This window comes from Furipterus horrens, unplaced genomic scaffold, assembly GCF_987537825.1.
Source record: "Furipterus horrens unplaced genomic scaffold, mFurHor1.1.pri manual_scaffold_3, whole genome shotgun sequence".
In the NCBI taxonomy this organism is placed as follows: Eukaryota; Metazoa; Chordata; class Mammalia; order Chiroptera; family Furipteridae; genus Furipterus; species Furipterus horrens.
In genome coordinates, this window is record NW_028327173.1 from 33319266 (window position 1) to 33331284 (window position 12019).

At 49.4% G+C, this 12019-nt stretch overlaps 1 protein-coding gene across 1 annotated transcript in view; it reads right to left on the minus strand.

Annotated features, from left to right (window-relative positions):
• Positions 1-12019, minus strand: part of AGBL4 (AGBL carboxypeptidase 4) — a 1058495-nt gene that overhangs the window by 101892 nt on the left and 944584 nt on the right. Inside the window, exon 8 of the mRNA XM_090269428.1 lies at positions 1605-1719. Coding sequence (XP_090125554.1) covers positions 1605-1719 — 115 coding nt within the window. The remainder of the gene's footprint in view (positions 1-1604; positions 1720-12019) is intronic.

Consider the following 12019-nt stretch of genomic DNA (forward strand, 5'->3'; position numbering starts at 1 on the left):
TGTCCAGGGATGGTAGGAAGACGCTGCTCTCAGGCCTGCAGCAAGCCATAAAACCTGCCGGTGCTAATGAACCATCTCTCAAGCCAATTAAGAGAGGAAGCAAAATTGCCTTTAATTAAGGCATCATGCATCCCATGGGCTCTCTCTAACTCATACCCAGGGGGATTAGGAGGCCCCTTTGGACCCAATTGCCATGGTTTTGGAAAGTAGTAAAACAACTCTGTTAAAATGAAGCTGGCTGGGTATTAGGTAATCTGGGTTCTGGTCTGAGCTCTGCCACTGACTTTGTTTGGGCAGGTCTCGTCTCACTTTTGGGCCTCAGTTTCTGCATCAGCAGAGTCACTGCTCTTCCGCGCACAGCCATCAGACCCCTTTGGAGCATGTGCTATGTGCTGATCCTTGCTGCTAGGCACTGGGTATGCATGAAGATCATTAAGGCTCAGTCCCTGCTCCCTGGTGGCTGGAGGGTCAGGGGGGTCTGTGTAATAGGATGAAATTTGCTCAATAACCAGGCTGGTGGGAGCTCAGAGAAGGCAGTGACCAATCCTGTTTCGGGGATTAGGGAATGCTTTCCAGAAGGGGCACAGCTGAGTTGTGAAGAGGGGCTAGTGAGATGAAGAAGGGATGAGGAGGCTCTGGGTGGAGAGTAAGGTATCAGAGAGCAACAGGACATGTCTACAGAACTAGGCTTTACTTAGTGTGGCTACAGTCACCGTTCTAAGAGTGGAGGGTGGGTGGTGAGGCAGCATGGGGGACAGACAGGCACCAGGGTGCGCAGAGCCTCGCATACAGAGCTCAGGAGTCCAAACACATCCAATGTGTTCCGGAGAGTTGTTGATGGACTAACCAGCAACAAAGCTGTGTAACTGGGACAGTGAAGTTAGACAGTCAGTGATTTACTAGGTATGTGACTTTGGACAAGCCAGTATCCCCAACTGTGAAATAAGGGTAATTTAATAACACCATCTGAGAGGATCCAGTGTTCTTTTGGCAGGTGATCGCCGAGCAGTGGAATTTAAGCTGTAAATTATGGTGCTATCAGGAGAAAGAGAACTCAAGACATGAGTGCATGAGTGAGTGTGGGGCTAGCTGGTATACCCCACACAAAGAAATGCTGTTCAGATGATCTGGAATGCCACTCCATCATTCATGGTCTCCAAGAAAGAACACAGAAACGAAACAGTAATCATTATAACCACCACGTGATATTCTGCAAAGCACATTTATCCCCACAATTTCTTTTGATGCTCACAAGTGTCCTGCCCAGTAAGTGTTCAACAATTATTATCTCCATTGTGCAAGAGAAACTGAGCACCAAAGGGGACTTGAATTCCCCAAGGTTACATAGGAAGTAGGTGCCAAAACTGATATTAGGCCCCCTGATTTCTGGTCCAGCAAGCTGCCCAGGAAACCCCAGCAAGTGATCTCTGGTAGCTAGCTGTGCATGAAACAGCCAAGGCTCATTAGCCACATTCTCAAGAGCCAGGGTGAAACTTCCTCTAATGAACTCATGGGGACTCTGAATATTCTTCCTCAAAAATACATCCCTTTTTTCTTCTTGCTTCCATACCACCAGCTTCTGAGCATTCTCCCCCGTCACTCACCTGTAATTGCCTAGGTAGACTCCATCAGGGTTGAGCATTGGTGCAATCTTGAAGACTAGGTGTTCCCGTAGGACACGGGCAATTGGGTGCTGGCTTATGAGGAAGTCAATGATCCCTAGGGAAAGAGAAGCATCTGGGTCAACCTCACCGTGTTTTAAGAAGGAGGGAACACATTTTTCTCAGCTTGGAGAACAGTGAGCACTTAATATTTGATTTGGGGTCGTTGTTGTTAAGCCACTGTGGATATCGTCGGCAGCCGTCCGTCTCGAGAGACGATGGTGTAGCTTCTTAAGAGTCTATCTGCACCGCCGAGAATGGCTGTGCAGTCCGACACGGGAGTGACACGGTATCTGTCTCCTCCCGTGATAAATCGACATCTTGCGATGACGCTGGAGTGTCCTCTCCAGTGAAGCTGAAGCTACAGAGCCTGGGCAGGGTGATATGGAGGGTCTGCTGTTGCCCATGCAGCAGACCCCCCCTCTCTTCGCAGCTGAAGGATCCAAGGGAAAGACGGAGTCAATACAGCTTGGCTTCAGGTGCGCCGCAGGAGTTGCCGGTGTTGACTACAACGTCAAACCGCCTTAGGGACTCCGGCTCCGGATTTTCTGTTGGGGTTTACTCCCTTAGCCTTTCCCCTGAAGAGGTATGCCGCAAGGCAGCGGAGGTTTTTTGGAGTCAGAGTTTTCCTTCTCTGATGTGCCCTGACTGGAAGATTGAACCAGCGACACTTAGCTGTGGATATATGGCTATGGATTTGGTGCTGCCAATGAATTTTATAAATATATCCCTGATTCCAAAAGATAGTTCAAGGCAAAATATTAAAGCCCGTGGGCAGCATGCAGCAAGCATTTCCTGTCGGGGGCACAGGAGGAGCTTCTGAAAAAAGATAGAAACTGAGCTGTGCCTTGGAGGGCCCACAAGGCTTTGACAGACAGATGGGGGAGGGGCAGGATAAGTTGAACAGTGAGTTAAGTCAGCTAAATACTGACATTGAACTGATGGTGATAAAGTCAGGGAACTTAGAGATCTATATCCTCGTGTTGCCGATGGGTATTCCAGGAAGCAGAGTGGAGAGGGATTTGGCTCAAGTCACATGAGGAGAGAGGTTTCTTCAATGTTCCCCACCTGCTCCTTTCACCACTTTGAGAGTCCTCTGTTCCCAGAGTCCCTCTTTGCTTCTCATCAGCACCAACACCACCTTGCCTCCAGGTCACTAAATTTAGAAAAGTGGAATTCTCCATGACTCTCCTCCCCAGTCAACCAGTCCCTAGTCTCTTCTTCGAATCTAGTGAGGCTGCTCCCCCCCTACACACACACCCCCCCTGTTGCATCCCTCTGCATCTCTTCTGCTCTATGCCACCATCACATCTGGCCTGGATGACAGCAAACACCCCTGAAATGTGCCCTCAACGCTGCAGTCAGAGGCATCTCCCTAAGGTGAGAATCTGACCTTGCCGCTCCCCTCCCAGTGCTGGCCTGCGTGTAACTACAGGAGAGGAGGTGAAAAAACAAACAACTCTGAGCCCTCGCCTTTTCCCTCCTCTTCTCCGTGTTTCTGCTTCTTCGTCTAAGACCTAAAAAATGGGCGAAATGGCACTCTGGCATCCTCCAAAATGACTGTGAGGATGGAAAGTAATAGGAGAGTACAAAACCTCCTAAAATGCAGAAGGGGAGCTCCGCTCCTGCTGGAGAGAGCGGGAAAGCATCAGGGAGAAAGGAGCTTTGAGCTGGGCCCTGAAGCATAAGTAGGTGTTGACAGACGAACGAGAGGAGGGCAGCTGGGCAACTAAGAACAATCCCATGTCCAGTGGCGGGCACTTAGCTCTTGGAATGATAAACAGCTCCGGAGCACATTCCAGAGCTGCTGTGGCCAGTGAGGGGATAGCTCAGGCTTTTCATAGGCCAAGGCTGAGAATCCATGGACAGCCAAAAGCCAGTTGGACATCATTTACTTCTCGGCCGATGCAGCAGTAGACCAGATGCCCTAATTTATTTGTTGGTCTTCATATTAAAGCTGCAGTTTGTCAGTAAACAGGCAGGGTAATGATGCCAGGCGCCCTTGTTAGGAGCTCATAATTGCTTAATCTGTCCACTAATTGACCCCAGCTCCCCGGCGGCCCTTTATTAAGGAGCCAGCCTGCGCTCAGGGTCTGGCCATGCTACCTCAGAGATTGGCTTCTGGAATTGGAGTAGCTCATTGTGATCCATCCTCCTTCACAGATGAACAGATTAATTGGCCTGCCAATTAGGCAGCTAATAAAAGGAAGAGAGAAAACAAAGCCAGATCAGAGGCTGCAGCCACCCAGAGCTCCCACTCCCAGAAGGAGGGTGGGGATGGAAAGGAGATGTCTTAGACTCAGTTCTTGACTTGAGGTCAGATACAGTTCAACAGGCATTATTTCCACTGATCAGGAAATTGGGATGAGACTTTTCACTTTATTTTGGTGGGGATGGTGGTAAAGGGAGAGGTATATAAAGAGAAATGTTGGAGAAAGTAAGAGTGGAGAGGAAGTGCCATCCCTGGCCATGGGCAGAAAGCACTGCATGGGCCAAGGAAGCAGAGAGAGCATGGACTTTGGACCTGTATTTGAATTCTAACTGGTTCGTAGCTAGAGAAGTTACTAGCTTTCTTTTACCAGTTTCCTCATATTGATATGTGGATAATAATACTTGATCTGGAACGCTGTTATGTGACTGGGTTAGAACTCCCACATTCTAACTGCCTAACCTAGAACCTAAAAATTATAATGTGCTTTAATAAACTCACTTAGATCAAAGGTCGAAAGACAGAGAGGGCAGTGACAAAGAGAATGGAATTTAGAACTAGAAGTCCTGGTCTGAGGACAAAGGTACTGAATTGGAAAAGCCAACAAACCAGCAGTCAGAGAAACTGGGCCCCAGGTTGCTCAAGTGACTGTCAGGAAGTCCCTGGGCCTTCTCTTGTCTTTAAAATTAGGAGAAAGAACTCAGTAACTCCCCAGGATGCATCTCACACTGACAGTCTAGGATTCCATTTATTTTATTTCTCTCTCCCAAAGCAGAAGAATCCTCATCTGTCAAGTGAAGAGAACAGTCTCCCTCCTGCTGGGAGAAACTATCAACCCCTTAAGATCAGGCTCTGTCCCTCCAGTAAACAAATTTGAAGGATGACAGAAAGGCTGGAGGCTACCGAGCTTGGAGGGGAAGAGGAAAGGTGGTGGAGGATTTGAGAGCAAAGCTGGGCAGCAGAGACATTGGCCTGGCCACGGTGGACCCTGCCAGGCAAACCACAATGGAACATTGTTGTTATTAATATTTCTTCCAGGTGCATAATGAATTCTGGTTGGGAGATTGGTCCCAGGAATGTATTTGATCTTGACAAAGTATAGGGTCAGCTAAACTGATAATCGCTCATTCCACAAACATTCACGGCAAGGTCCACATCATAATATTAACATTCCAAGATGAAGAAGAGGTTCCTGCCTCAGAGGGGCGTGGTACCTGGAGACACAGAGGGGGAGTGCATGAGCCAGAGGAGAGGGGTACCAGGAGCAGGGGTCCTGGGTTGGGGGATTCCTACACAAAGGCTGGGCGGTGAGCAAGAAGGTGGCCTGTTTGCTAGCAGATGGCTCTTCAGTTCCAGGGGGAGCAGCTTTGTGTTTAAAGGCACAGACTCTGAAACTGGATTATAGGTTTGATGACCTATGTGGCCTTAATTCTCAGTTCCTCAGTTTCCTCCTCTGTTCAGAAGGAAAGAAGAATAATTACCTTGTGGATTATTGTGAGGGTCTCAGTGAGTTAATAGAAGCAATGTTTCTGGCATGCAGGACGTGCATACGTGTGTTGTTTTAATCACTGCTCTTACTTAGTTTGGCTGAACGTGTAGAGCTGGGAGGACGATGAGAGAGAAGCAGGAGAGGTCATTGGGAGCTTGCTGGTCTGACGGAAGACCATGAAGACCATGAAGACCATGAAGACCATGCCAGGGCACAGGGGCCCATCTGCGCTTTGGGGAGCGCCCCCTGGTGGCAGCTGGAATGTGGTTTGGAGTAAGGAATGATGACTGAGGGCAGGACAGAAGCGGTGCAGCGGGGTGGGTCGTCATGGCCGAGAGTCAGCAGATATGAAGAGGCTGCAGCCAGGAACCAGCATCAGACACAGCGGTGACCTGCAGGGTCTCTGCAGGAACCAGGTGTCAGGGCTGCAATGTGGGGAGATGGTGACACCCATGACGAGATTATTTGTCTACCATGCCCAAGAGGATCCAAACTCTTCGCTGAAATCATGCAATTTGGGGGAGAAGGGGCCCCAAAATGACAGTTTAAGTTTCTGTCCCCTGGCAGAAAGGGGCCTGCAAGTGGAAACGGGTTCAGTTATAGGAAAATAAGGAAAGTACCTTTCCTGTACATACTTCTAAGACTGGGGACTGAAACTTGCATCTGCTCTTCAAGCCCGTCTCCCCTCCAGGTTGTGAGCCCCAGGGCGCAGGGACAGTTCTTCCTCTCTGGCACGATTTGTCAGTGCCAAACCTGGTGCAGGCCACAGGGCAGGTCCTCAGTAGGCATGAGTGACATGAATAAGGAAAGAGGGACCAGTGATAGGCACCGGATTGACCTGTAATTCCATTGACTCCATTTTACAGACAGGGAAACAGAGTCAGAGGCTGAATGTTTTGCAGGGACCTTGACGGGATTCAGACCCAGAGCTGCTGACTTCACACTGGGGCTCTTTCCATGAAGGCAGGATGGGAAGAACCAGGAACCCATTTGCATGTGATTTGCACGTAATGCCTGCATGATTTTCTCTCCAGAGTTCTGTGTAAGGCTTATTGTTGCTGTTCTCTCATAGGCAGGCTACTGCAGTGGGAAGAGCCGAGGCTTGAAGCAAGACAGTTGGGGGGATCTGAGAGGCCCAAAGTAGGGAGGATCACAGGACAGACAGCAACCTCTCAGGGCTCTCCGCCTACCAGGCTCCTCCTGTCTGCCCACAGCTGAGCCCAAGGGCCCCACATTTCAAAATCACAGGGAGTCTGGCCCCATGGAGTCTGAAGTTCAGGGAGTCTAAGTCCTAACCCCCCTAACCCCAGTGCCGTCCATGTTACAGACGAAATGACAGAGGCTTAGGGTCGTGAAAGGCCCCATGAGGACCACTTAATGGACCTAGTGTTGTGCTTATGTGAGGCCATTTGGGATTGAGAGAGAAAAGAGAGAACAGGGGAGGGACAGAGGTAGGAGGAAAGCAGAGAGGGGGCGGGGAGGGAGGCAGGGGCAAAGCTCACCACTTCCTGTGGGAAATACTAGGTTGTGTTGTCCTAGTGGTCCTGGCAGTTGTGGGTGCATGGTGTGTGTGTGTGTGTGTGTGTGTGTGTGTGTTCTCCTTCCTCCACCTCTCACTCCTCCTGGCCCACTCTATCCCCACGGTCTAGGGCCTGCTGGGCACCTTTGCACAGGGCAGCAGCGCCCAGGCTAGGGGACAGGAGACCTGGCGCTAGTCCCCACTCTACTAGATGACATTGGGTGAATCCTTTGGCTTTTCTCAAGAGCAGAGCTGAGAGTTGCCCAGTGACCTGGCAGGATGACCAAGGAGGAGCAAGAGGAGGGGAGTGCCCACCGCTCACGGAGCACCGACAGGTGATCTCACGGGAGCCGCCCAGCAGCTCTGCCAGCACTGCATGGCCACCCCTGTTTGGCAGCTGAAGAGACAGAAGCTCTGCTCGCTGCCGACTTGCTGAAGGAGCCCAGCTAGAAGGTGGAAGTGGCAGCCAACTCAGGCCTGCCCATGTCCAAGGCCTCAGAGCTGCGCTGCCCCGGCCGCCCTCCAGAAGCGGGTGTGCCTTGCCCACGGTGTCATTCCACAAATGTAGTTTAATTAATTCAGTTATGAAGGATCTTAATTACAGAGGAGGCTTCAATGAAAGAGCAGCCGCTGGACCAGGAGACAGACCTGAGGTCGAGTACTGGCAAAATTTCGGATGTGCAATATGGTCTTCCCAGCACGTCAGTAAGGAGGGTTCGGCTAACAGCTTTCTCAGGAATGCAGTAAGGAAGTCGGGGAGGCGACCAGGACAGAAGTCACTCACTTGGGTTTGGTTCCTCGTAAAGATTAGAGGAACCATACCTGGCACCTGCAAAGTGTTCAATTAGTGCTACCTCCTTCCCTACTAATAACACATATTCAGTCCTTACTGCACTCCAGATACTGTCCTAAATGTTGTGTGAGTGTTAACTCATTTAATCTTCACAACAGCCCTAGGAGGCAGGATTCCTATTATAATCTCCCTTTTGAGATAGAGGAACAAAGGCATGGAGAGGTTAGGGGACGTCCAAGGTCTTACTGTACTAAGTGCAGGAGCTCAGATTCAACTCCAGGCACGTGGCTCCTGAGTCGGTGTTCCACGCACTCTGCTACCGGGCAGCACTGAGCTCCATGCCGTAGCTGATGAACAAGGACATTTGGCTTCACAGAGGCCAGGAGAAGGGTCTGCGGCAGCAGCGGGGTGGTGAGAACCAGCCGTCCCACTACCAAGCTGAGCGTCTAGGAACCCAGAGCTCTGCCTCTCCCACCAGCTTCTGGAGCTCTGCAACAACAGGACTTCACTCTACTCCCAGCAGCAGGTGTGCCAGCCGCTGGGCAGCGAGAACCTTGGTCCCAGCCAGATGGGACTGCTAGGCCCCACATGTCGGTTCCCCTACTCAAGGTCACCGAGCAGGAGGTATCTCAGACATCATCCTGCAGGCCTTGGGCCCTCCTGCCCTCTCTTCAACCAGGCAGGCCAGGGAGGGAATCCAGGGCAGGGCTGGGCCTGGGGAAGAAAGCCCAGCTGAGCCTAGTGGGGCAGTGATCTGGGCTATCCCCAGAGGACTGAGAGACCCTTGGGAAAGACCATGCCTCTGTCTCTCTTCGGCAAAGGGGGAGAAAGATGCCTGAATTCAGCTGCCCCAAGGAAGGAGGACTCATGTGTCTCAGGGGACAGTGAGAGACAGGGAAAGACAAAGGCAGGACTGGGAGATGGGTCCTCTGCCACATGTGCCATGAATCAGCTGTGTGGCCTTGGGTAAGCCACGTAACTCCTCTGAGCCTCCATGCCCTCTTTTGTAAAACGTACATTGATTGTTGTGGGGTGTCCAGAGTGCTGTGTTTTTCTAGGCATGAGCTTGGCCTTCTAGCATTTCTCATCGATGAGTGGGGCGTGTACAGGCTTGGGAGACCCAGATTCAAAGCCCCCTTCTGTCTCTCTCTGGCTTTATGATTTTGAGGCTCCTCTTTCTGAACTCAGATTTAGCATCCCAGAGCCAACACAGCCTGTGTTCCTCACAACAGTCCCAACAGATAAGCAAAACAATCTCCAATTTACAGATGTGGAAAGTGACACCCACGGACCCAGCACTAGGCCTCAGATAACTCACGGTTTAAAGAGAAAGAAACAATATAACTCAAATATACAACAAAGCAGGTAGTAAAGATGACTATCAGGTAACCCATAATGCAGGCACAAGGTAGGGGGCTGCAGGAAGTGGGCCAGATGTCCACAGAAGACATCTGAAATAAACCTTGGGAGATGGAAGGTGTTTGCCAGGTGGCAAGAAGCAGCAGGCAGAGGAGCAGCAGGTGCAAAGGCCCAGTGGTGGAGAAAGGACTGTCCATTCAGGGATTCAACTGTGTGGGGTGGGATACATTGGGGGCACCAAAAAGTTTGTTTTTTTCAGTATGATGGCTCTAGTAGCTTAGTTGTCTTTTACTTCATTTGAAACAATTTTGTTAGATTGTATTGTGATAGCTATCATATCAGCATGCATTTTTTAAAAACTTATCATTGTTGAATTCTTGTATAGCCATTTTAATATCAAAGATAGAAGAAAATATGCAACATTTTCAGCATGTTATGCTTTATTATTTAAAAAAAGGTAAAAACACAACTGAAACACACAAAAAGATTTGTGCAGTGTATGGAAAAGGAGCTGTGACTGATCGAACGTGTCAAAAGTGGTTTGCAAAGTTTTGTGCTGGAGAATTATCGCTGGACAATGCTCCATGGTCTGCTAGATCAGTTAAAGTTGATAGCCATCAAATCAAGACATTAACTGAGAACAATCAACATTATACCACATGGGAGATAGCAAACATACTCAGAATATCCAAATCAATAGTTATTGGTGAAAATGAAAAATATGTGTTTTACAGAGAATACCATACAGACTTTTTGGCCCACCCAGCACTAAGGCTGAGGTCAGAGAACCTGGCAAGAGCCAGATCATGATGGGTTGCGAAGGTCATGTGAAGGACTTTGGAGTTTATCTTGAGAAGGTAGAGGGGAAGCATTAAAAGGCTCTGCCAAGGAGTAGACATTGATTGAAAACCTGCAGGACAGCACTGACTCTATCACCTCAGCCCTGTCCAGATTCCTTTTTGGAAAAGCAGGGTGAACAGGGAGAGCATCCAAGCTCCACTGAGCTCTGTGCCTCAGGCCTCACCTGACCCTGCCTTCTGCCTACTGCTCGCAGAGGAGGTGGGCATGGGAGTTGGAGCTCCCAGAGGTGAAAGTATTGATGGTAAGGCGACTGCCTTTTTACAAACAAGGACAAAACAGTTGCCTCCGATCAGCTGGGGGAACAGGTCTGCTGCCAAGTTTAGTAACTGACAGATGGCTGCAGTAAAGGGGCTGGTAAAGCCAGGAGGGACCTGGGAGAGGTCGTTGCAAGGACAGTGCTGGAAGGGAGAGAGGCTGGAAGTGAGAATGGCAAGGAGTAAGCCAAGGAGTCTGGAGCGAGGAGCTGAGACCCCCCAGCTGTGCCTCTCCTGAGCTGCCTGGCTCTCCCTGAAACCATTTCCTTGCCTGAAATAGGGGCGCAGGCGGGGAGGTGTGTCCAATCCCAGCACTGGAGGAATACGAACAGAGAAAATAAACCGCATGTTTATTTGCCCAGTGCCTTACAGTGTACGAAGCAGACTACCTGCTTCATCAGATTCCCACGAGGAAGGCGGGACGTCTGCTGAGCGCCTGCTGTGTGCCGCGCACGGGACTAGGTGTTTGTGTACATTCAGCCCATGCCAGCTGTACCCCGGCTTTCAGACAGGAAGTGCTTTCCTAATTTATTTTACATTGAACTCGCACTGCTAGGATGTGGCAGAGCCGGTATCTGACCCCAAGACTGTCTGATGGCAAATCACCAGATACTTCTGTGGCAGCGTCTTACACTCCTCAAGTTATATAACCTTTAGAGGTTTTTCCCTATCCCTTTGACCTCATGGTCATTTCGAGACTAAAATGAGACAAATTACTTGACTTCTCTAATCTTCAGTTTCCTCCTAGGTAAAAATATAGTTCATATTAGTTTCTCTGACATTGAAAAACTCATATAATGAAAATAAATTAAATCAAATTAATAAAACTTAATAAAATAAAATATGTATTTTATTTTACCTACGACAGTGCTTGGCACATATATGGTATCATATATGTTATATAACACACCCACTAGATAGGTAAAAATGCAAAAGTATTGTCAAGAACGTGGGACACTAGGACTGTTACCCATTGCTTGTGGCAGTGAAATGCCTAGTAAAGCGAGATGCACGTGTCTTATTGTTACAGAAACAGGGGAGTCCAAAAATCCCCAGAGTTTGCGGCTGGGGGATGGGGAGAAGGAAGCAGCTTTTAGAATGCCTCCACATGCCTGAGGCTGATGGCCGGTGTCTTTCTTATGCAAAATGGCTTTAATGCATCCAAAGCCTCAGGTAGATGGGAGGAGTCTTGAACCAGGGGACTGTATGGAAAAAGCACACAGAGCCTAGTAAGGTTCTGTGAACCGTCAGAACTGTTTGCAACGCCCACTGCGCCAGAGGACGCAGTCAGGGATATATAAGCAGCTGCGGACATTTTAGCTCTCTCTTGCACGCTCGCTCTTGCTCTCTGGCTCTCTTGCCCCCTCCATGTGGCTTGGTGAAGGGGCCTTCTCCATGCGGAATAAAGAAGCTAAGTTCTCCATGTGGCTTGGAGAAGGGGTCTCCAGGCTGCTTTAAGAGGCTCTCGCCATTCGGTTTTGAGGAGAGGAGATCCATGCAGTTTGCAGGAAGAAGGCAGTTTGCAAGGAGGCTGAGAATCCAGGCGGTTCTGCATTGAGAGCTGGAGGGCACCACAGCACAGAAAGGACCTCCCCAATCAGAAGAGTGATTGGCAGCTGCTGGTAAAGCTGAACTGTGTTTGGAAAGTAAGGAAACGGTTTCTCTAACTTTTCTAAAGCTAGCTTGGTTTGGTAAAGGGGAGGCAAGAATATGTGTTTATGGGTGTTTTAAAGAATATAAGACTTAACAACAGAAATCCGCAAATAACTAAATCTATATAACTGTTAAATAAACAATTATTTTTCTTTTCACTAAACTCTGGTATTGAGAGTTATAATTTTGGCGGCGGGCAATCGGGCCCCTAACTAAAGAGC